Source organism: Lynx canadensis, chromosome D1 (genome assembly GCF_007474595.2).
Source record: "Lynx canadensis isolate LIC74 chromosome D1, mLynCan4.pri.v2, whole genome shotgun sequence".
Classification (NCBI taxonomy): Eukaryota; Metazoa; Chordata; class Mammalia; order Carnivora; family Felidae; genus Lynx; species Lynx canadensis.
The window spans coordinates 82242355-82267985 of record NC_044312.2 but is presented as its reverse complement, the minus strand read 5'-3'; the positions used below and the strand labels follow the sequence as shown (position 1 = coordinate 82267985).

General features: G+C 40.4%; 2 protein-coding genes across 7 annotated transcripts in view; both read left to right on the top strand.

Annotated features, from left to right (window-relative positions):
• LGR4 (leucine rich repeat containing G protein-coupled receptor 4) overlaps nucleotides 1–17822 on the top strand; it is a 102838-nt gene extending 85016 nt beyond the window's left edge. The window contains exons 6-18 of the mRNA XM_030331531.1: nucleotides 842–913; nucleotides 2654–2722; nucleotides 3695–3766; nucleotides 3953–4024; nucleotides 4637–4705; nucleotides 6230–6301; nucleotides 7638–7703; nucleotides 8418–8489; nucleotides 10113–10184; nucleotides 10480–10605; nucleotides 11448–11563; nucleotides 11819–11902; nucleotides 14812–17822. Of these exons, the coding sequence (XP_030187391.1) occupies nucleotides 842–913; nucleotides 2654–2722; nucleotides 3695–3766; nucleotides 3953–4024; nucleotides 4637–4705; nucleotides 6230–6301; nucleotides 7638–7703; nucleotides 8418–8489; nucleotides 10113–10184; nucleotides 10480–10605; nucleotides 11448–11563; nucleotides 11819–11902; nucleotides 14812–16088 (2239 nt within the window). The 3' untranslated portion in view covers nucleotides 16089–17822. The remainder of the gene's footprint in view (nucleotides 1–841; nucleotides 914–2653; nucleotides 2723–3694; nucleotides 3767–3952; nucleotides 4025–4636; nucleotides 4706–6229; nucleotides 6302–7637; nucleotides 7704–8417; nucleotides 8490–10112; nucleotides 10185–10479; nucleotides 10606–11447; nucleotides 11564–11818; nucleotides 11903–14811) is intronic.
• A 3556-nt stretch (nucleotides 17823–21378) lies between these two features.
• The window catches only part of CCDC34 (coiled-coil domain containing 34), a 30416-nt gene continuing 26163 nt past the window's right edge, over nucleotides 21379–25631 (top strand). For 4 of the 6 annotated variants that reach the window (XM_030332831.1, XM_030332832.1, XM_030332828.1 and 1 more), the window contains exon 1: nucleotides 21379–21712. In XM_030332831.1, coding sequence (XP_030188691.1) covers nucleotides 21384–21712 — 329 coding nt within the window. In that variant the 5' untranslated portion in view covers nucleotides 21379–21383. The remainder of the gene's footprint in view (nucleotides 21713–25631) is intronic. The other 2 variants (XM_030332830.1, XM_030332829.1) reach the window with 1 other exon arrangement.

Genomic DNA, 25631 nt, shown 5'->3' with positions numbered 1-25631 from the left:
CTTTTAAAAGCTGTTACTTGGGCACACCTGGCTGGCTCAGTTGGTTAAGCTCTGACTTCAGCTCAGGTCATGATCTCACAGTTTGTGAGTTCAAGCCCCACATTGGGCTCACTGCTGTCAGCTCAGAGTCCACTTTGGATTCTCTCTTTCTCTTTCTTTCTCTCTCTCTCTCTCTCTCTCTCTCTCTCTCTCTCTCCCCCCCCCCCCCTCCCCCACTCACGCTCTCTCTCTGAAAAAATAAAAATAAAAAAAAAATAGGGCCGTCTGGGTGACTCAGTCAAGTGTCCAACTTTGGTTCAGGTCACGATCTTACGGGTTGTTTGTTCAAGCCCATCTCAGCACAGAGACTGGAGCTTGCTTCGGTTTCTGTGTCTGCCTGTCTCTCTCTGTCCCCCTGCTTGTGCTCTCTCTCTCAAAAGTAAATAAACATTAAAAAAATTTTTTTTAAATAATAGTAAAATTAAATCTGTTACTCATTCTCACTGGTGTAAGATGAGACTCTTCCCTCCATGATGTTTTCCCCCACCTCCTTGCCAAGGGGAGCTCACCACAATTTTACTTCATATAATTAAAAGCTCATCAGAGCTTTTGTTCTGATATGGCTAAATATTAAAGAATCTTCAATGTGTGTACCATTTTCCCACTAGAGATACTTTCTTTTTCCATGTTCAGTGAATCCAAGTCTGTGCAGCGTATATCAAGAAATACACTATTTGTTTTTCATTAGTCAAGGGTTGCAATGTTTAGCTACACTCCTCCTTTAAGCCAATTTAGGCATATGAAACATTATAATAGTTGCTACTGGGTGATTTGAAAGTCATTGTGATGCTTTTTTCCGTAGACATCTTCATAACAATAAAATTAAAAACCTGGGTCAACATTGTTTCGATGGACTAGATAACCTGGAGACCTTGTAAGTTGATTCAGATTTCAGATAGTTATACTGTGATGTTGGTGATGCAATTTTGTATTTCATTGCAGGAGAAGGAAAAAATAATGGTCTTGAGTTCAGCTCACTATTAACTGACTTTAATACATGACTAAATTTTTGCCACCAAATAACATAGTTAGGAATACTAATCTCAGTTTATGGTTAAAGATGGCACACAAGTTTGAATTTGATATTTCTTTCAAAAGTACACATAAAAAAGCAGCTCAATCTGCCAGACTGTCTACTTTCTCAAAAATTTTGGGTTTGTTAAAATGTGTGACAGTTTTGGAACACCGAGCCTTATAAAATTAATTCTGAAAAATCAGCTTTTTTTGTTTGTTTTTTCCATGATCTCAGCTGCCTTACTAATTATTAACACTGGGTTTGAGTATTATCTCTGCTTTCTTAAATGCTAAATGAAATAAAGTTTTCCATTTTGCTTAGGATACTTTTGTTGTTCCTGCTAGTTAAAGTTTGGGAATTCTGGATGTTTCCACTGTACATTGCACCACTGTTTGAGCAAAAGACCTTATGCAGCTATGCATAAGCAAGAATAGGATCTTTATTTTTGTTGTTTTAGTTTATTTTAGTTGTCTTTATTCAAAGATTTATAGTATTTGCTATTGTGGTGTAATAAATAATTCAGACAATGTCCCAATTAGGTTAGTAACATTTGATTGGAATGCTCAGGGCTTGTGATATTTTGTTTAACTGAATATTCTGGTTAGCCTAATTAGAACACTTAAAATCTCTTAGTTCTTTATGAATCTACTTTCCTGTCTAAACAATGAAAGGATAGTGAACATCAGTGGACATTGGAAGGTGGAAGCTCTTGAAGAAGATAGTTCCAAGCTCAGTTCTCCTTTACTAAGTATGTAAATACCAGTGTAGCAGAGGACTGGATGGAACTGATCCTAGACCACATATACTCTTCCAATTACATTAAAATGAAACTTCCTCTTCCCAGCTAAATTCTTACTTGCCACTTTTCTTTCTGCGTAGAAAAAGAAAACAAAATAGGTCCCTAAAGAGCTGGACTTTTGATTTTGTGTTACTCTCATTCTAAACCATACTAATCCTATCCCATCATGCTCTTTAGGTTATAAAATAAATTAAAACTTAAACACTCAAATTAAGACTTTTTCTTACATGTCACTGTGGCTTTTCTTGCTCCTAATTAATGTAACATTTTCAACAATTTATAACCTGCTTCAGGATGCTAGTGGTGTGAACCCATCCTGGTCCTCGAGCTTGTTCGTACTTATCTCAGGTCATCTGCCTGATAGTAGGGCCGAGGTCAGCTGCCCTCATGCCAGAGTTTCAGGAAGCCACTCTAAACCCCAAATGGAAACCGTGCTTTCAGGTTGTTGTCATTTATAAACGGATATTCCATAAATTCTGTTTTATGGTGAACTTCCTGAAGAATGCCACTCAAATGATTTGTTTATTTAGTGCACCAATAATAGGTGATTAAGAATTTCTTGATCTTTTAAAATTAACTTAAAACCATCATAGAAGAATTATGATTCTTTTTTCTATTCACTATTCTAAGAAAGAATATAAATTCAGTTGAGCTACAGAGTTTTAAATGGCACTATGGTCAGTGGGGAAAGATTACCATCCAGAGGATGTGATTTTTGTTAGGAATACTTTTGTACCAAAATGCCTTATAAATTGTGACCGTTCTTCAGTGTTCTTATATATTTCCCCCATTTTTTCTAGGGACTTGAATTACAATAACTTGGGGGAATTTCCTCAGGCTGTTAAAGCCCTTCCTAGCCTAAAAGAACTGTGAGTATTGCTTTGCTCTCTCTATGCGTGCCATAGCGTCCTTAGAACTCATCACTTCATGTTCCAAGAGTGTGATTTTAAAGCCTCTTTGCTCCACTGCACATACCATAATACCCAGACACACACAAACACATATATGATCATACAGACCAGATGGTGTCAGTGCAGACAGTGTGGAGCCTAGATTTCTGTACCGAGCTTGTTTTGTCTGTACTAAGGTGTCTTCCAGAAACCATGACATACAGTCCCTGCCAGTTAAGAGCTTGCAGTCTCCATGGCACTGGGGAAGCTAACCATGTGAGTCTTGCAGAAAGCAGTTGCCAGGTAGAAATAAGTGCTAAATGCAGAGGGTAAGTAAATCATTCCAGAAAAAGACCTCATTGAGAATCAGGGTCATTAGAAAAGGCAGTGCTAAAGAGGAGGAATTTGACTGGAGTTAAAAGGATGGAGATAATAAAATAAATGAAAAGATGAGGGGGCATTTTAGATGTTGGATTTGTCAAGGGCAGAGACAGGAGTGTACATAGCATCACAGAGACCTGAGCGATAGCAGCTTTAAAAAGAATTCGGGGGGCGCCTGGGTGGCTCAGTCGGTTAAGCGTCCAACTTCAACTCGGGTCACGATCTCGCAGTCCGTGGGTTCGAGCCCTGCGTCGGGCTCTGGGCTGACGGCTCGGAGCCTGGAGCCTGCTTCAGATTCTGTGTCTCCCTCTCTCTCTGACCCTCCCCCATTCATGCTGTCTCTCCCTGTCTCAAAAATAAATAAACATTAAAAAAAAAAAAAAGAATTCGGTATGGTCCCGGAAAGGATGAGATGGAATAAAAAATTCGGTTTCCTCACATTTTTGAAATTTTCATGTAGTTGTTCTCAGCTGTGTTTCACATAACACTGAACAGGACTAGATACTCGAGTTTTAACTTATTTCACAAGGGGACATGTATTTCAAAAATATTTTTCTCCTACCTTTTCAGGTTATTTCATAGTAATTCTATTTCTGTTATCCCTGATGGAGCATTTGATGGTAACCCACTCTTAAGAACCATGTAAGTAGTTCTGAAGGCTTCTTTTAATATTTAATCATGTAAAGCATGTCTGTATGATGCCAGACATTTTGATGAAGAATGAGTGAAAATTCAGGATTTTAGATCTATGGACTTTGTGAACATAGGTTTAGTGTTGGAGGGCTTGTGAACATATGAAAACTTTACTTTTTTGCGGTATTTTTACAGACATTTGTATGATAATCCTCTGTCTTTTGTGGGAAACTCCGCATTTCACAATTTATCTGAACTGCATTCCTTGTAAGTATTACACAAATTCTAAAACAAGCCTGAATCTTTATGCAATTGCTTTAATGGAAAACTAGAATGTATTATTGTAGCTCCAGAAGACAAAACTCTCCCCCCCTTCCCCCCACTCCTTTGGGTGAAAGTCCAAAGGGCAGTTCTGAAAATTGATGATGGTTCTTATTTATGTGAACTCTTGGCCAAATTATCACACTCTCAGGTACATTCAAGAATTGAAACTGATTTTATTTTTAGGTATAATAGTGCTGTTATTTTATTTTATTTTATTAACTAATTAATTTATTTTAACGTTTATTTATTATTGAGAGAGAGAGAGAGAGAGAGAGAGAGAGACAGACAGAGCATGAGCAGGAGAGGGTCAGAGAGAGAGGGAGACAGAATCCAAAGCAGGCTCCAGGCTCTGAGCTGTCAGCACAGAGCCCGACGCGGGGCTTGAACTCACAAACGTGAGATCATGACCTGAGCCGAAGTTGGACTCTTAAGTGACTGAGCCACCCAGGCACCCCAATAGTGCTGTAATTTTAAACTGTTCAAAAAAAATAAAATGAAAATATCGTGTATGAAAATTTCTTATTTTAAATTACTTTTTCTCTCCCAATTTCCTAGAGTCATTCGAGGCGCAAGCATGGTACAGCAGTTCCCCAATCTGACTGGAACCGTCCACCTGGAAAGTCTGTAAGTGCGGCTGTTTGAAGAAGGGTAGGGTAGAAATGACATGCTGGCCTGCTCTCAGGGTGCCAGTGGTTTTTGGGGTTGGGGATGATGATGGTGTTGATTCCTGCAGTATCTCTTTGGGCATGTCATGCATGGATACGGATACATTGGGTTTGGGCTCAGTCACCTCAGGTAGAATAGAGCCTCATGTATGGAGATTAGATCCAAAAAGCTCACTGAAAATACGAGGCAGTAACTAAACGCCAAATTCCAAGCAGTGCTTTAGGAAGTCAGAAGTGGAGCAGTTGATGTAGACTATCAGGGAAAGCGTTAGGGAGAAGGTATAGTTTCAAAATCGAATACTGTCAGGTTTTCAGAGCTGGGTCTTTTAATTAGAAAGGCAGGATTTAGCAAAATGGGGAATACTGAAAATTTTCTCAGGGATGATGTAACAGACGTGCATATGTAGCTAGAATTGCATGTCTATAATGGAATGCGGTGTGATATGGAGAAATTTGGAAAATCGTTTGGGTCACAGTTTTAAAATGGCAACCCTTGAACATTGAACATTTGGTCATGGCACAGCTTCCCAGTAAGTGGTCTGTGAATGGGGTACATACACATCTAAGCCCTTTCTGACCTCAGCTCTCCAGACAGCCAAGAGGAGCCTGAGGCTGCTAAAGGCCCCCAGCCACAAGGAGCCTCACGTAAATGTTACGATTTTCCAATGTGCCAAAATAAAAGAAAAAAGAGGTTGGGAAGCACTGGGCTTGGGGTTAAACTTGACTTGTTAAGGTAGTTTGGATATATCGAGTATGTTGTATCAGGTGATATGAGGAGGGTAAGAGAGACTAGAATTGGGAAGAACTGCAAGGAGGCCATGGGTATAATCCCCTTGCTAAATGAGTGCATTTAACACCGCTGGCATTCGTCCATGTGGACTGAGATTTCTCCACCTCCATCTGCTTCATTTCACATGTGATTCGATAGTGCTAATAAAAATGAAGAGAGGGTCAGATGCTGGAGACACGAAAAAGGAAGGAAGCACAGGAATTGGGACTGACTGCAGATGGGAACATGGGAAGGGAGGGAGGAAGAGAACATTTCATTCATAACAGTGAGTCAGGTTGCCCGAAAACACAGAAACCAGGTTTGGGGGCAGGATGCCAAGGTAGCTTCGCATGTTTTGGGGGTGAGGTGGTGTTGCAGGTGATTGTAGTCAGGCGGGAACTATGGATAAGTGTTTTTCTGTTGGTCCACGTGAGAAATCAGGCTTGACGTCTGGACAATATAAACATCTCCTGTCACAAGCTTTTCTGCCTGACTATGAAAATGAGATCCGTAACAGAGGCTTAATCCATCTGAGGCCTAATCCATCTTCCCACATGCCTGACTTTAAGGAGTAAGTAGGCAGTGGGATACAGAGACTCTAGTTCATATGCAAATATGTGAAAAAAATGTTTCTTTTTCTATGCGAGAATAGCATTTTGTTTACCATCTGAACTTGAACGATTCCATTTCTTAGATGAACAATGTTTTCCACAGGACCTTGACAGGCACGAAGATAAGCAGCATATCCAGTAATTTGTGCCAAGAACAAAAGATGCTTAGGACTTTGTAAGTTGGGTCCCTCTTCCCTTCATATACTTTTTCTTTTATGTACTTCACGTATATTGAGTTTTATTTTGGGTCCGCTATTTTCATTAGCTGATTTTAAGGTAGAATTATGTCTTATTTGTTCCCTTTATGGAAATGAGCAGGTGTTTTAGTGACCCAAGGGTAGGTAACGTTTATTTCAATTTGGTTTTTAGGGTTATGTATATGTCATACATCTTGTGACTTTGAACAAAGTAAAACCAGACTAGTCTCTTCCTTATATTTTTCTTATCTGGGCTTTCTTGCCCTTAATTCTAGATGCCCTGGGACTGTCAGCTCTCCACCTCTTTCTGTTTTATCCAGAACTTAAGCAGAGCCCAAATCTTTCTTGGATCAGGAACCAATTAAGCATGGAGCTTTCCAAAAAATTTCAACTACCCTGGAAAGTAAGGAAGTAAAAATGTCATAAGAGCAAACAATTAAATTACTAAGTTGTTAATAAGTATTCAGGGGAGAGAGATAGTAACAAAATAAGTGACTGATTGATTAAACAAATCATTAAATCATGTCACGGAATATCAAGCACAGTGATCACTATGGAGGAAACACTGCAGTGGGATTAAGTGAGAGTTAACGAGTCCCTATATTTGGTTTAATATACATTTTTTTGAAAATGTGAGTTATGCATACCACTCCTCTTAAAGCTTTATAATTAACATAGAAATTATTTATGGTATAAACAAAATTATAAAAATATAAATTAAAAACCACATAAATCTACCACTTAGACATAATTTTGATATATTTTCCATATCTGTATATTTTATATGCTTAATGTTTTTAATAGTTTTATTTTAAAATTTTTAAAAATTTTTGGGGCGCCTGGGTGGCGCAGTCGGTTAAGCGTCCGACTTCAGCCAGGTCACGATCTCGCGGTCTGTGAGTTCGAGAGTCGCGTCAGGCTCTGGGCTGATGGCTCAGAGCCTGGAGCCTGTTTCCGATTCTGTGTCTCCCTCTCTCTCTGCGCCTCCCCCGTTCATGCTCTGTCTCTCTCTGTCCCAAAAATAAATAAACGTTGAAAAAAAAATTAAAAAAAAAAAAATTTTTTTTTTAAATTTTTAAGTGTTTTTAATATATTTTATATTGTCTGTACTCAACATTATATACTTCAAGTTTGCAATCTTAAGCATGTTATATCACTCTAGAAACTTACAAGTCTTAGAAAAAAAATAGATGATTTTCTTCAGGCATCTGTCTTTATTACAGATCTTAGTGCTGTTTTCAATACTGAGTACAGCTCTTTTAATTTAGTATTCTGATAACACAGAATTAATTTGTTAATTTTCATTGTTTTAAGGGACTTGTCTTACAACAATATAAAAGACCTTCCAAGCTTTAATGGTTGCCATGCTCTGGAAGAAATGTAAGTTGGTCTTGAACTTACTCTTTTTGCTGTGGTTTATGGTTGATTCATTGAACATTTCCTATTTTAAATAATGGCTTTACCATCAGGAAATTAGAAATATTAAAGAAATAAATGCATATAATCAGGTATCCCTGTGAATAAATGTCATATTGTACTAGTTGTGGCCATACAACCAGCATTTATTAGGTACTTACCAGGCATTCTATGAGACAGTACAGCGGGAGGGCTGTCTACACACACAAAAACAAACAAACAAACAAAAACTGTTCCTGGTTGTTGAGGGAAATCAAACCCAGATACCCACTGTGTACCTGTAAGTTTTGATGGAAATTGGTTGGGAGATGGGGAGAGGAAGGCACTAATTCTCCCGTCACTGATCCCTTTCTTTACCTTTCCTGTAGCCTTCTCTCCATGGTACTTGGTATGGTTGTACTGTCTTGGGTCCTTTTTTACCATGTTGTCTTCCTGCTCTCCTGAATGGGGTTGATAAGGAATTTAGCTAGTGTACATTAACTCCCAGCATAAATTGGGATGGAATACCAATTAGTCTAACCCTTTCATGTTATTGATGAGGAAATGGCAGTTCTCTTACTTTCAACAAAATCAAGGTTATTTATGAATGAGTATTTAAACTTAGACAAAGTTTAAGAAATGTTATCTTTCAAAATTGAAAATAATTTTTCTCTTTTTTCCTTCATTTTTTTTCCTTAGTTCTTTGCAACGTAATCAGATCCACCAAATAAAAGAAGGTACATTTCAAGGCCTGATATCTCTGAGGATTCTGTAAGTTTCTCTTTGATTATTAGAAACAACTAAAATTTTTGTCAAGTTATAAATTAATCTATCATTATAATTCTCATGATAGATATACTTAAAGATGTGATTTGTTATGTGTAAATGTTCAAATTTTACCACGTGGTACTTTATAAATGATCTAACTTTCAGTACTTTTTGCCTTAGCTGATTTATGCTGTTGTATGTTGGTAAGTGAAATGGTGTAATGTATACAACCTGAGAAATGGAGCTTGTTGGTTTCCTAGTCACAGTGATGAGGTTTGCCAATCCATTAGAGCAGCGGGTAGGCAAACTATAGCCTGTGGGCCGGGTCCAGCCTGCCTTCTGTTTTTGTAAATTAAGTTTTATTGGAACACAGCCACGCTCTTTTAAATGTTGTCTAACACTGCTTTAACCATACGATGGCAGAGTTGAAGAGTTGGAGTAGAGAATATATGACCTAGAGGTGAAAATATTTACTACTTGGCCCTCTACAGGAAAAATTTGCAGACCCTCACACTGGGGTATATATCATAACAAATATAGCTAATGTGCAACAGACGCACTCATTTGAAAAGTATATTTGTAGTTGAGTGTATATTTGTGCCAAGTTTTCCATTAAGCAGTTGGTGATATAGAGGTGGCTAAGACAGGCCTTGTCCCTGTATTTATAGAACATTAGTGCAGAAAACACAATATGCTAAAATAGTGAATATTTTTAAAATACAGAACAAATTTGAAAAATTGAAGGCGAAGTGAAATTACATATATTGATTCCCGTCTTCCAATAGATCCCAGTAAGAAATAGAAAATAATTTCTACTACAAAGTATTTTATTAGAGATTGGGATCTTTTCTTGTGGCTGACAGTCTTACTGTGTGTGGGTCTGGGCAGTAGCGAGGAAGGGATCTGGCTCCTAGCTGCAGTCACTTGTAGAGCACCGATAAGCGACAACAGTGAAAAGCTGGCCTTTTTTTTGATTCGAAATCACGTTTGCCGAATTGTCCTGTTATCCGGGAGATGTCTTTAAATTTCCCTTAATGCTCAGTTTAAGTGTGGTTGCAGATTATTTGTTTTATTAATTCTGCGATATCAGAATTTCTCAGGGTGTGTTTCTGAATACAGTACAGCTCTGGTGTTGATATGATTTTTATTTCCTGCTTGGGAAAGAATGATATCTGAAGCCCTTCTGGAATGCTCTTGTTGACATATTGATTATTTGTCTTCCCTCAGGGCCTTATCACTGACCTTTGAGAAAGCAAATAGTATGAAACCTGTTTTTATTTTCAGCTTTGTCAGGAGCTGAGTTTTTCCTCACCTACTTAATAGTACCAAAGGTTATATCATATCATTTATATTTTTGAACTGGTACCAGAAGGATAAGGTGGAGAAAATTCACAACTGTTTTGAAACAGGTGCCAACTAGAATTATTGCTCCGTGGAACCCATTCCAAGAAATAGATTTTTGTGAAGGAGAAGAATTCAACATAAACATGGAGTTGTTGGGCGAGATTAATAAGATTTATTATCTTATCAGGGATACTGTGACTACCTCAAATACCAAAGTATAGTCAGAGTAACTGCAGTTTGAATTTATTTGAAAAGATTAACATGTTATTCTTATAATTGCAGAGATCTGAGTAGAAACCTGATCCATGAAATTCACAGCAGAGCTTTTGCCAAGCTTGGGTCGATAACTAACCTGTAAGTTGATGATTTTATGCAGTAATGTCCTGAAAGTAATAGTCTACAGAAACTTGTGTTTTGGCATTGTCCTATCAAAATATTTTTTTCTGTTTAGTTGCTCCCTTGTATAAATGCTAAAGCCACAGTGATATAGTGACACCTTCTAGGAAGGCAAGATGAATGCCAGAACTATTGTTTCGGCACGCCTGAACTTCCTCTTAGAGCTCTAGTATTTATGATGTTTACACATGTACAGAGGTTTTTGTGTAATTTGCATCTTCGGAGTTAATTTAAAGTCTCATTCACATTTTAGAGATGTAAGTTTCAATGAATTAACTTCATTTCCTACGGAAGGCCTGCATGGGCTAAATCAGCTGAAACTTGTTGGCAACTTCAAGCTACAAGAAGCCCTAGCAGCAAAAGATTTTGTTAATCTCAGGTGCGTTTTTGCTTATTTTTCTTTTTTGTTGGGGTTATGGTGCACCCCTAAAATATAGAGTAGGCTAGTTTTGGGCTGTGGTTCCCAGATTTTCTGGGAGGCTATAAGTTAAGAGTATTTTCTACCTCAGTCCTCACAAATTTGGTAAAAAAAAAAAAAAAAAAAAATAGAACATGAGCATTATACCTTAGTTTTTGAGAACATGAATTTCCAGCCCTTGAGGCTGTCAGGAGATAATGTAGCCATTCATCAGACTGGTTTTTTATACAGTAGATTTGTCATGAACAATGTGGGGAGAACCACGTAAGTGTGAACCTACAGAAAATTGATACAGAGTGTAATACTTCATAGAGATATTTGATATAGTAGAGACAAGGCTTGGGGATATTACTGTGGGAGAAGAAAATAAATATTTTTATTACACTTATGTGAACAAAGTAAATTCATTTAATAGTGTAAAGTCGCAAATGATCTGGGACATTAATATGAAATGAAACTACCAGTATCCTATGATAAATTAAGCATGATAAATTCACATATAAAGGGAGTCTGATAAGATTTCACTTTAAATTGCGGTATTACTCCTAAATTGTAAATATGGTTTGTTTTAAATTCAGCTTTTAAAAGCACATCTTATATGAAAAGAGAAATTCATGGTGTCACCTACCCAAGTTCTTTTCGCAGATGAGGAAACTGAGGCCCAGAGAGGCTAATGACCAGTTTTTAAAGCATGTGACAGTTAGGTCTGACTCCTAGGGCACTTAAACATTGAAATACTTTTTACAAAACAAAAGCATGTCTGTGAAGTTGTTCTTCAATGTAGATTTTGCAATTTTCTCCAGGTCTTTATCAGTACCATATGCTTATCAGTGCTGTGCATTTTGGGGTTGTGACTCTTATGCACATTCAAACACGGAAGATACCAGCCTCCAGGACCACAGTGTGGCAAAGGATAAAGGCGAGTGCATGTACTTTTTAAAATAGAATGTGCTTTATGGCATTAATTCAAGTCTCTGTTATTGTAATCATTTTTGAAGAATAAATAGGAAATATGTGAGAAAACGGCATAGACTGTGTTACTTGCATCTTTAATATGTTATTAAGCCTCATGGAAGCTGAACTCAACTCATGTACAAGAGAGAAGATTGCAGGAAAGTATGGTTCTTTTGAACTGCATAAAACTGGAATTAAGCAGTTTACGTTATCTATTCAGGTCCCACGGGTGCAGCGGGTGTCACAAGCAGTGCAGAGAATGAAGAACACAGTCAAATAATTATCCACTGTACGCCCTCCACAGGTATGCCCAACACATTTTGCTGTAGTGTCTTGCTCTAAATAAACATTAGGCACATAGAACTAAAACTTGGGGGCGGGATGTGATTTTTTGTAACAGGAGTGGTGCTAGATGATCTCACAAGGCCTTCTGCCTCAAGCGGTGGTCTGCATACCAGGAGCTTAGGCGTCCCTTGCAGAATCTCTGTCCCAGACTTATTGACTCAGAGTCTTCGTGTTACCTAGTTCCCTGGAGGGTTATGCGCATGCAAAATCGAGAAGCACTTTCTGAATGCTTCTTTAACTCTAGCGACCAGTTCTAGGACTTACTGATCTGCAAGGATTTTTAGTGTAACCTTTTTTTTTTTTTTAATGCAACTTTGATTTTCCTTTTCTTTCTACTTTATTTCATTGAACTTCAGTGGGCTTGGGAAAGTTACTAAAATGAGACCATATATTTGGTTGTGACCATAATGTTGGACTCTGCCTTATCTATCAGGGAAGATAGATTTGGAATTTTACTGTAAAAGAAAAAAAATAAATAATTGGCTAACTGGTGTGCTATGAAGTAGAATTTTTTTTAATATAATAACATGGGATGATCTGAATATTGAGTTTATAACTCAGAATCAAAAGTATTATGGACTTTCTAATGATGACTGTGTATGTATTCTTTTTTAAGGGGCTGTGTATGTATTCTTTTAATACTTAGCACAGTGCCTGTGTTGAGAATGAGCTTAAAGTGACCAGATGAGCAAATGGAATTGGCAAGAATCGTTTCAGCATAGGCAGTGTATATTATCTAGGTTCTGAATTAATTGTTGGAAGTTAAGAGAGTGGAGCTTGCTCACTGGCCTGATTGGGGTTCTTGTATTAGAGAATGTGGATAAGGAACTGACAACCCAATGAGAAGGGAACAGCTTTGTTAAAGAGGAGACTACACCTCAACAGGCAGGGATTCCATTTCCTCTACACTGAATTTAAACCTTAGTCAGGAAGAAAGTTGGTCTAAGAGTCCTCCCCACTCCCCCCACTGCGGTAGAGTTACACTGCGGGCTTGACTCCCCACTCAGCTGTAGTAACACACAGACCCCCATGTGCTCACGCAGAAGCAGGAGTAGCAGAGAGTGGGATCCATCTGTTAGAACTGGAGGAGGCAGCCAGTTTTCAGACAGTGACTGGGTGGAGCCTGCTTCCCAGGGGAGAGTATCTCTACCTACCAGACACTTCCAAAAGGAAGTCCTGTTCTCTCAGGTCAGATGAGCTACTTCTTCTTCCTTGAAGGAAGATGAGTTCAGATACAGAGATAAAGGTGGAATCTTCCTCCTAACATTTCCTAAGGGGGTGGGGGGGGGGAGGATAAAAATTTTTTTAAGTTTCTTGTGATATTTGGAAGTCAGATAGATATAAATGTTGCTGAGCTGGCTTGTAAGGTCTGTGAATGTCTCAGCAATTTAAAATGTGGGATGTATCAAAGTTCATGACAGTTCAGAAAGATACATCAGAACATGTGTTTTAGGCAATTGTAATACATAGTTTTCTTGAGCTTTGTAAACAAAATTTAGTTTTCCTGTACTAATTTTAAAATAAAATAGTTGTCATTTGTGACATAACTAGCCCGTCAAAGTACATACAATTTAGTTACTAAATTAGTTCTTGCAATTCTAGTTTAAATTTCACAGGGTTTTATTGGATGTGGCTTTGTATGAATAGCTAACATCAGTGTGGTTTTGCCCTCACTCTATTTATTGTCTTATTGAATAACTTTTGTCAGGTCTATTGAACACTTTGATGTCTCAATTTCTCTGGATGGAAAGTGGGTATAATTATACCTATTTTAATCTGCTTCATCAGATTGCCCTTGAAAGCCACATATATACATGTACATACATACACATACATAATTTCTAAAAGCTGTATTGGGACTGGGAAGGAGGAAGAAAAGGACCTAGGGGCACCTGGGTGGCTCAGTTGCTTAAGCGGCTGACTTAAGCTCAGGTCGTGATCTCACGGTTCGTGAGTTCTAGCCCCGCATTGGGCTCTGTGCTGACAGCTCAGAGCCTGGAGCCTGCTTCAGATTCTGTGTCTCCTTCTCTCTCTGCTCCTCTTCCGCTTGTGCTGTTCCTCTCTCTCTCAGAAATAAATAAATATTAAAAAAAAAAAGAAAGAAAAGGACCTAGTATTTATAGAAGTCCACCTCTGTACCTAGTAACTTTCTTGCGTATCTCATGGATGTAATTTTATTTAAGCTATACAATGCTATAAAATAGGCATTATTGTCCACAAGTGAGAAAATGAAATTTATAGAGGTTTAAGTTGCTTTCTTAAGGAGGAGTAGCAAGTTATGAACCCCATATTAACGCCTTAGTTTATCTAATTCCAAGCCTTCAGTGTATCAAGTACTTATCATGTATGAGGCACTGTCCTATATATATATATATATATGAATATATATATGCATTTGGTATGACGTTACCAAATATTTAATAAAAGAAATTAAAGTCAGTTATTTTTATTTAAAAAATTTAAAATATGCCTCAGTGGTAGTAATTTTATTATTATTTTTTAGCTTTATTTATTTATTTTGAGAGAGAGAAGGAGAGAGAGAATTCCAAGCCGTGTCCGCATTGCCAGCACAGAGCCCAATGCAGGGCTCAACCCCACGAACCGTGAGATCATGACCTGAGCCAAAACCAAGAGTCTGACGCTTAGCTGACTGAGCCACCCAGGCACCCCCAAATCAGTTATTTTTAAAATAGCCTAGTCCAGTGACTAAAATATCTAAGAAATAGTCATCTTTTCAGTTTGGTTCAATTCAGTTGTAGCAGCAGATTTAATTATGCTAGATTAACCATCCTTATTTTTCTTGCAGTCCAGAGCGTACAGGAATATGGTGTTTTCTAAATTGTCTTTTATTTCTCTCTCTTGTTTTAGGTGCCTTTAAGCCCTGCGAGTACTTACTGGGAAGTTGGATGATCCGTCTTACCGTGTGGTTCATTTTCCTGGTTGCAGTGTTTTTCAACCTGCTGGTCATTTTAACCACATTTGCATCTTGTACATCACTGCCTTCCTCCAAACTGTTCATAGGCCTCATTTCTGTATCCAACTTATTCATGGGAGGTTACACCGGCATCTTAACTTTTCTGGACGCCGTGTCGTGGGGCAGATTTGCTGAATTTGGCATTTGGTGGGAGATTGGCAATGGGTGCAGGATAGCCGGGTTTCTTGCAATTTTCTCCTCCGAAAGTGCCATATTTCTATTAATGCTGGCAGCTGTCGAAAGAAGCTTATCTGCAAAAGATGTCATGAAAAATGGGAAAAGCCGTCGTCTCAAGCACTTCCGGGCTGCTGCCCTTCTTGCTTTTCTGGGAGCTGCAGTGGCAGGCTGTTTTCCACTTTTCCACAGCGGGGAGTATTCTGCCTCACCCCTCTGCTTGCCATTCCCCACGGGAGAAACGCCATCTCTAGGATTCACTGTAACCTTAGTGTTGTTAAACTCCCTGGCGTTTTTATTAATGGCCATCGTCTACACAAAACTGTACTGCAACTTGGAAAAGGAGGACCTTTCAGAGAACGCACATTCTAGCATGATTAAGCACGTTGCCTGGCTCATCTTCACCAACTGCATCTTTTTTTGCCCCGTTGCGTTTTTCTCCTTTGCGCCGTTGATCACTGCGGTCTCCATCAGCCCTGAAATTATGAAGTCTGTCACTCTGATCTTCTTCCCGTTGCCTGCTTGCCTGAATCCAGTCCTCTATGTGTTCTTCAACCCAAAGTTTAAAGACGACTGGAAGTCACTGAAGCGACACATTACCAAGAAGAGCGGATCGGTGTCAGTGTCCATCGGTAGCCAGGCTGGCTGCGTGGAACAGGATTTCTACTATGACTGTGGCATGTACTCGCATTTGCAGGGTAACCTGGCCGTGTGTGACTGCTGTGAGTCCTTTCTTTTGACAAAGCCAGTGTCCTGCAAACACTTAATAAAATCACACAGCTGTCCTGCATTGGCGGTGGGTTCTTGCCAAAGACCTGACAGCTATTGGTCCGACTGTGGCACGCAATCCGCCCACTCTGATTATGCAGACGAAGAGGATTCCTTCGTCTCAGACAGTTCGGACCAGGTGCAGGCCTGTGGACGAGCCTGCTTCTATCAGAGTCGAGGATTCCCTTTGGTGCGCTATGCTTACAATCTACCGAGAGTCAAAGACTGAACTGGTGTGTTTGTAACTGTTTCCCCCATCGACCAAAATCACAGCATTTAGAGAAGAACCCTGGTCTGACCTTTCATCTGGGAAGCACTTCTGGGATCACTGCCTGGTGTGTCACTTAGAAGGAGGAGAAGGGGGGCAGTTGATTTCTGAAACCAGACGTTCTCAAGGAACAAGTGCCTAACCTGTCAGTCAATGGAAAATGCAACGTGCAAGCAATGTGTGGTCTATTTGGAACAAGTTTATAACTTGAAAAATTTTATGTATATCATAGCAATATCATGTTAGGTTTTCCTGATCCATGATAAGCAGATTTATACCGATTTCTGAACTAAGCACAAGGTGAACAACAGCTGTTAATATTTTTTTAAGAATATTTTAAAATGTGATTTTATGTAGCTAAGAAAAAGTCTTGCTAATTTTACCTAATGGTTCATCATTAATCTCAGGACAACTTAACTGCAGGGCCAAAAAAGGGATTGTCTCCCAGGTAAAACTGTGAGAACAGAAGAGTAGGCATCACCTGATTGCATTTTCTGGTCCCATCTTTCACACAACAGAATCATAAATTCTGTTTAAGTGATTTATAAACCTAAAACCTGAAGATGTTTTTAAAACAATATTAACAACTGTTAGATTTTAAAAGAATAGCTGAACGTGTGTTTTCAGTGCTCACGCTTCGCTGTGGTGCAAACCCAGTAATTTTGCCCTCAGTGTCTTGTGACCACACTAGGAAAAAGTAAAGGACTCATTGTTGTGTGGGTTTGGTAGATTTGGCTAAACTACTAACTGATATGGGATTTTAATAGTATCTGAGGGACTTGATGGCTCTGTGGAATGTTCTCGTTAAAAAACATTTCTTAGTATCATTGGCTGAACCGACATTTTCCAATTTTGTTGGTATGTTATCTACATATAGTTTGAATTACGCAGAAAATAAACAGTGGTAAATTATTGTATTAAGTTGGAAGAAATTGGGAGTAATTATGACACAAAGCACTTATAATTATTTCTTAGTGAGCTGGATTCTCCTGAACCTGTGCTGTTACATGGTAGCTTCCGTACATTTCCCCCTTACTGTGATTTAAATACGAAAGAGCCTATGCTACAGTTCAGATACTGTGTCCTTGTGAGATAAAACAAATCTGTCATTTAAGAAAAAGAATAAAGCTTAGGCCTGTGTCTTTAACAATTAAAAATTTTACTTGATTCTTATCTATGGACTTTTGACATGTCACTATGTGGAGTCTTAAAGTTATAAATGTTTTTTGAACCATATGCTAAATCAATAGCAAACCCACTGCCATATTAGTTATTCAGGATATACTAAAAAACATTAAGCTAGTTTGCAGTTTAATAAACTGTATATAATGTGCATATAATGAATTTTTATCTTATGTAAATTATTTTTAGAACACAAGTTGGGAAATGTGGCTTCTGTTCATTTCGTTTAATTAAAGCTACCTCCTAAACTGTAGTGGCTGCCAGTAGCAGAATGTTAAATTGTGGTTTATATACTTTTTTTTGCCTTGTAAATAGTCTTGGTTGTACATTGTCAGTGTAATAAAAACAGAATCTTTGTATATCAAAATCATGTAGTTTGTATAAAATGCGGGAGGGATTTATTTACAGTGTGATGTAATTTTGTAAGGCCAACTATTCACAAGTTTTTAAAGTTGCTATCATGTTTGTTTATTTACACATCTGATAAATATTAAATCATAACTTGGAAAAAAATCTAGCTAGAAGTGTTTTTTCTCCAAAATTCGAGTTACCGAAAACTTCACATTTCATTTAAAACATAGAATAGCAGATACCTCAACTATGTGGTAGATTGTGCTATACATGTAGTGGGAAACACTATTGCATCTTGAGTCTGAATGATAACTCGTGGAAAAAAAAATTGTGAAATTTAAGAGACTACCATTAATTAGGTCTTTGTTTAAAAGCAAATGATTGGGGATCCTAGCTAGCTTAGTTGGTGGAGCGTGCAACTCTTCATCTCGGGGTTGTAAATTCAAGCCCCACCACCTTGGATGTAGAGATTACTTTTTTTTTAAATTTTTTTTAATGTTTATTTATTTGGGGGGGGGCACAGTGTGAGTAGGGGAGGGGTAGAGAGAGAGAATCTCGGGGAAGCTCCATGCTGTCAGCACAGAGCCTGATGTGGGGCTTGAACTGAACTCACAAATGGTAAGATCATGACCTGAGCTGAAACCAAGAGTTGGACGCTTAATGGACTGAGCTACCCAGGCATCCTGGATGTAGAGATCACTTTAAAAAACTAAATAAGGGGCGCCTGGGTGGCGCAGTCGGTTAAGCGTCCGACTTCAGCCAGGTCACGATCTCGCAGTCTGTGAGTTCGAGCCCCGCGTCAGGCTCTGGGCTGATGGCTCAGAGCCTGGAGCCTGTTTCCGATTCTGTGTCTCCCTCTCTCTCTGCCCCTCGGCCGTTCATGCTCTGTCTCTCTCTGTCCCAAAAATAAATAAACGTTGAAAAAAAAATTAAAAAAAAAAAAAAAAAAAAAAAAAAATAAATAATAAAAGCAAATGATTAGTAATCCTTCATGACACCAAATGTAGTCAGTTGCCCAAATGCTTAGCTATAAATATTCACAATCATCGAGCCCTAATTTTACAGACGAGAAAATAGAGGACTTGATGAAATTTAAGTGAATAGCTAAATCCTACACAACAGATAAGAAACCAAACCAGCACCCAATTCTTCTTAATGTGAGACATCAGCTTTTGGTTTTGTTCATTTGTTTTAAACTTAACTTTGTGTCTGGAATTTCCATAACAAAAAGAATAGTATAATTACCCTTCCCATCACCTCAGCCTTCACCCCAGGTACCCATCACCCAACTGTGGCAATTATCAACAGCACATGGTAAATCTTGTTTCATCTGTGTCCCATGCACTAACTCGCTCTAATCCATCTGCCCCTTGGATTATTTCTTGTCGTCTATTTACTTATTTTGAGAGAGATGGAGAGCGTAAGCAGGGGAGGGGCAGAGACAGGGACAGAGAGAATCCCAAGCAGGTTCTACACTGTCAGCTCAGAGCCTGAAGTGGGGCTCAAACTCATGAACTGCAAGATCATGACCTGAGCCGAAATCAACAGTTGGACGTCTAACGGACCGAACCATCCAGGCATCCCTACCCCTTGGATTATTTTGAAGTGAATCTAAGACATGTTTCATCTGTAAAGATTTCATTTTTAAAACTTGCCTAATTATTGCTACAAGGCTAACTGGTAATGGTGGTTATTTTTGTAACAAAGTCAGATAGGGATTTTTAAGCAAAAGTTACTCTTGTACGAGGTTACAAAGTCAGCAAAAAATAAAAATTTATCTCAACTGTACCATGAAAGTGAAAATGAGTAGTAAGTAGAGAAGTTACCAAAAACTTAAGGGGTGGGGGGAGGCCTTCTTTTGAGCTTATTTATACATGTATATATAATTCTACCAAACTTGATTATGGCTTCTCAGTCACAGTAATGACAAGGCACTGTAAGAAAGGAGACCACAGGACTCAATTATGTTCAAGCCCCAGCACCAATGCCATGGATCTCTTTGGTTCATTATCTCCAGTGTTGCTACAGCACAATGCAGTAGATGGTCATTATGACGATTCTCAAGACATCAAGGGAAGGACATAATTTGTTTAGTCAAACATTTTGAGGAGGCAGAAACGTATGACATTTTAGATTCCTATACCAAGAGGTCAAAGTGGAAAAGTTTGGGAGTTTAAATGACACAATTTATCATTTTCCGTTTTCTCTGTCAGGTCCTATGCCAGAAACTTTGAGAATTAATGACACGCTAATGACTGGGAGACAGGTTACCTCCCTGTTACAAAGGAGTAAGTTAGGAAAGCCCAAGAGCTTGTTTAAGGGAATCTCATGAGTAAGGAGAAAATCACTGATTCAAATCCAGGTCCCCTTCATACTAACACTTTTATGTTTTTTTCCTCCTCTGCTTCAGGGATGTCAGATTATGTTGGGAATAGCTTGTTACCTCCTATGAAGCCCTGAAGTGGCCCGAGGCCTTTTAATGCTGTTACTGATTCTAGGGAGGTTCTCATAAAAGTCTTAACCAGATCTGCCAATATTGAATAACAGAAGTAACTCAAGAAGTACAGAATGTAAACTCCACTAAGCCAGTTTTATTTCTTTATTGACTATATTACACAGTTAAATTGATCTAATTTTCTGCCATTTTCATTGTTTTTACTGAAAATTTTAACAAAATTAACAAAAGTTAGCCTTTCACTAAAATAGTTTCAACCATGTCATACTTTATTAATTATAGCTACTGCCTTGTGAATTGCCCTTGGTTGCTATTATTTCTGCCGTACCTCATTCTCACGTGTCAAATTTTGCAGATCTAAATTTCATCAAAAATTTTCTATTACTCTTTGGTCAATAACAAATTTTGTGTGCTGTCTTAGCCTTTGTCACTTTTCAGTCTGATATTTCTACTAGTAATATGCATCATGAGCTGGACCAAAGCCATATTTGTTTACAAGTGTGCACAGTTTTGTCAGCATGAACAAAGCATCCAGGTTTATTGTCTACCACTTCTTCCTTGCTACCGTCATCCCTATTCCCAGTACCTGAAAAGGACAGTGCTCCTTCCGAGGTCTCACCAAAAAAAATCATAAAATGCAGATCACATAATATCTTAATACGATGATTCTACACCACAAAAGAATGAGGAACGTGTGAAGGCAGGGCTTTTACTCTATCTTTAGTGCTTAGCACAGCCCCTTGTAAATTAGAAGCTTCAAAAAGACCTCAAAATTCACATGCACCGACACACTAGTTACCTTAAGATGTCAGGCAAACGAGGTGCTACCCAAAACAACGGAAGATTGCCCTCAAAGAGCATGCTTGGATACACTTGGAAACTTGGATAAAGTTCGCTCTCCTCTCCCCATAAAATATGGCTGTGTGCGGCAAGAAATGACCGATCCTTAAAACCCTGACCTGTTAAGTATACGGCGGTAGTTTTGGCTTCCCCCTCTTGCTCTGCCTCGCTCAGTGACAGCACATTTCTTGTACTACATGAACGGCAAACGAGGGACGCGCCCCGCACGCCGTCAGCGGCGGGCAGAGGGAGGCCCGGGCGCAGCAAGCCGCGCTCCGCAGGCGGGGACAAAGCCCTCGCGGCCTCCACGCGTCGCCATGGCAACGCGAGGTCTGCGCCCGCCGGGATAGGCCGGCCCGGCGCGCGCGGGGCCTGCTGGGAGAGCACGTCCCCGCCGCCACTCTGCCGGTTTGAACTTGGCGGGCCCGATGTGGGCGGCCGGGCTGTGGGGGGCTGCTTCGCCGGCTTCCTCGGCCGGCTGCAGGTCCAGGTCTCGGCCTTCCTCCGGCCCCTTCTCCGACCTCATGGCGGGCGCCCCGGGGCAGGGGCCGGAGACGGTGACGGTCTGCTCGCCGTCGCCGCCGCTGAGCTGCAGCAATTCCACCATGTCACTGTTGTCTCCCCTTGGCCACCAGAGCTTCCCGTTTGACTACGACGATGGCGACGGGGAGGATGAGGAGGACGTGGAGGAAGATGCTCAGGATTTAGAAGCTAAGGTGGCGAACCTGAGAGGAGTGGAGTTACAGGGGTGCGTCAGGTAAACCCTGGGCTACGGGCCGGTACTGCCCCTCTCAAGATCCCTTAGACCCTTGCAAGCGCCTTCTTCTGGCGGCCAGACACCCTCCTGGCGCCCGCCTCGGGGCCGGGGCCGTGCAGGCCCCTGCATTCTGAGGTGCCGCTGCTGTTTGCACGTAGAGTTGTGGGCCAGTTCTCACACATGCCTGCAGATTTTCTAGGATTCTAAATCTCTTTAACTGAGAATATGATCTCTACAGTCCCTGTGCAGAAAAACGTACGTAGTCTCAAAAACACAAAATTTTCCACCATTTCAGGAGTTTCCTGAATATTTACAAGTCAGATTGTGGACACCAGAACTCTTGTTCAAACCCTTAACACCAAAATTGTTTCCTGCGCCTTGGTAGTACCTGGGGTTATTTTGAAAAAGATCTGATTGCCAGTGAAGGAGGTTGTAGTAAAGCAGTATTGCTTTGGGGGCCATAAGTGAGGAGCTGAAACATAGATTAGCAATGTCCATCTCCGCATCCACAGACAAGGCTGGGTCTGGTCTGACCACTCACCCAACAGAATAGAAATCACTGAGTCAGTGCTAGAACCAAAGAGATTATTAAAATCACCTTTTTTTTTTTTTTTTTTTTTTAATTTCTGCAATTACTCAGCAAACATCTAGTTTGTACCACATACTAATCTAGATACGGGGGACCATAAACAAGATAGACATGGCCTCTACTCTCACGAAATTAAAGCCTACATGAATTTATTGTACTCATTTTACGGATTACAAAACTGTGGCTCAGGATACAAGTACAAAGTGGATCCAGAGTCACCCACCTAGCTATTAGCAGAGCCAGGCCTAGCACTGAGGTATACCCATCAGGTTCTGTCTTCCCTATGCGACATGCCTATTATTATGAGCTGTATAGAAACAAGAATAAAGGGCCTATCCCTGCAGGAATAACTTTCTGAGACAGGCTGAGTAATGCAGGTTCCTTCTGGAGTAGGCTCGTGCATCATCTTTAGAAAACATTCACAAGTTTCTGATTATCAAGCTGTGAAAGGCACAATACAGGAGATCTCAGAAATACAGGCCAGAGAACGTATGCTTCATGTGTAAGCAGCAAGGTAGCCCGCTTGAGGGTAAGGCCGTCATACCCAGAATGTGTGGATGGAATATGGAACCATATGAGATGACTGCTATACACAGTCACAGCAGTGAGAAAGTAAAAGTAAGTACATTGGGGGAATGGAGGTCAGTAAGACTAACCAAGCAAGCCACTTGTCCAGACTGGTTGTAGCAACAAGAAACAGGCCTCTGATCAACCTGATAGTGGTTCTTGATGATAGAGTTTCGGGAGTCCATTCTCATGTGGGTCATCATAGGCATTCTTCAGGATTGAGTTGGTCCCAAGGATTTTTGAAATAATTTTAAGGCTTTGGAAACTACCTTCTGAGTCTAACCAACAAGGCTGAGCAGTGTCGACACAGTTTAGCAACCTATGGAGGAGCGATGGTTATCAAAACCACAGAGCAGCTACTGAGACCTTGCGTTAGCTTCCAGGAGCCAGAGCCCTAATCAAGTGGAGCTCAGGAGAGGAGCCAGACATGTTTTATGTCTCACTTTAGCCAAAGCCCAAACAAGCTGGTAGCATCCCAGGACTAAGGCTTCCCTCCTTATCGCTGCCATATCACAGCTCATTCCCTATGAACCAAAGGGAATAGGTAGGATATGGCCTGGAAGGAATACACAACTTGCTAGGCCTTGTGGGTAGCAAGTGGCAGATGCCTGTTAGGTGTTCAATAAATGTGCTGAATGAATGCCTAATTCCCACTCCTAGAGAACACGTAGATACAGTGGCTGTCTTCAAATGCTTCAGAAAACCTAGCATTTCCTTTCAGGAAAGTAAGTGTTTACAAAATTTCCTCATTTGTCCTCCCTACCTCCAACCTTCAGTTGGTGCCCTGGACAGTTTGGGGGTGAGGTGATGAGGAGAGCAGGCAGCCCGAGCCATAGTCCCAGCCCCGTTCCAGCAGTGGGCATTCTCTCCATGGACCAGGGAGTACACCCAGAGCTGTGTGGGATTGTATGCCTTGTGCCCATTGTTCATCTGCCACAGGGATAGACTGAGGCATCGGGTGCGCATGGTGAGATGAGCTCTGGGTATTTTAGGTGTTCATAGAGCCGTGCTTAGAGGATGGCTTCGAGCGTGTTGGACGGGACTGAGATGAAGCTCACAGTTGACTTCAGAAAAGATACTGAGAAGTATTTTCCTGGAGTCTTTCATCATATGCCTTGGGCCTTCTATTTATTCACCTTTATCCTGGTTTTTATATCACTCTGTGCATTAGGAAAACCATGCCTTAATAAATGTCTTAGTTGTAAAAAGCTGCTTATTAAGCCTCTTTTGATTATGGGTAGAGGTGTAGTGTATATGCTGTACATTTTGTAGTGTATATGATATCATTTGTTAAAAATGTTAAGGCAAGACATTTAATATTTAAAGTGTCTTTTTTTTTTAAGAAAAACACTGATCTCACCCTTTCAACAAATATTTGTTAGGACCTTACTATATTCTAGGCCCTAAGCTAGACTCTTGAAATAAAAAATGAGTTAAAACATGCTTTCTGTTTGTAGGGAATTCATAGCCTATGGCAGAGATGGACAAGTGACAGACAGCCCAAGGCACTTAGTCCAGATATTTTGCAGTTTTACTGTGAGGGAATAAAGATTAATGCCTGAATTGAATGTTTTTTTTTTAATGTTTATTCATTTATTTTGAGAGAGACAGAGAGGGCGAGAGGGAGAGAGACTCCCAAGCAGGCTCTGTACTGCCAGTGTGGGAGCAGACACAGCACTCCATCCCACGAACCCAGAGATCATGACCTAAGCCAAAATCAAGAGTCCAGACGCTCAACCGACTGAGTCACCCAGGGGCCCCCCCTGAGTTGAATCTTGAAGGGAGAGTAGGATTAGCCGAACTCCTCCTCCTACAAAATGACACGCACCAAATGCTCACTGAGTGCCCAGAATCTGTGTTAAGTGCCGTAGCATAGATTGTCTCATGCAGTGGCACCTGTGAGGGAGCCTCTGCTCTCATGTCCATGTGCTGGATGAGAACAGAGGATTCAGTAGGTTCAGAAATGTACTTAGCTAGGAGGAAGCAGGTAGAGATTCATCCGAGACGTTGTATTTCCAAACCAAGCTCTTGCATGGCTCGCCCTGGGGAGGTGGAGGCATTTCAGTTTTAGACGAAACTGCGGAGCACAGGGGCATGGTGCATTCATCAGTCTGCTTCAGTGCGACAAGACTGGTAGGGTCCAGAGCAGCCATTGGCAAAAGAGTCTGGGAAGACAGGCGGGAGCCAATCTGCGGGTGTCAGGCTGTAGAGTTTGGATTTCATCCTGTGGGCAGGAGCCACAGAAGACCCTTGAGGTAGGGAGTGACATGATCGCATTTGAAGGCTGAATCTGTCCAGAGTTGTGGAAAATGGTTTGAAACAGAGGCAGAAAGGCCGGCTGTGTCCACCCCGTGGTGGTAAGGTTGGGAAAGAGGAAAACGGCTTGAGAAAATTGAAAGAAGCAGAAGAGACATGACTAGGTAATGGCGTAGGTGTGGGTGGTGGGGGCACTAATGTGGACAGGGAACAGGAGGAGGAACACAGGTCTGGGTTTCTGGCGTGGCTGGCTGGGTGGCTCTTGGTCCTCTTCACTGAGGTAGGATTTTAAGAGAAGTAAAATTTTTCTCCGTGGAGAGGGTAGAAGAGGATTAGACGTGTTTGCCGCTGATTGATATTTAGGTGGAGCTCTCTGTCAGATGGTTGGAAATACATCTGTAGCTCAGGAGAAAGATCTGGCCTGGGATGACTGATATGGGCACCATCCGCACCTGGTGGTAGTTGAAACTGTGGGAGCCGATGAGGTGTTTCTTCAAGATGGAGAAG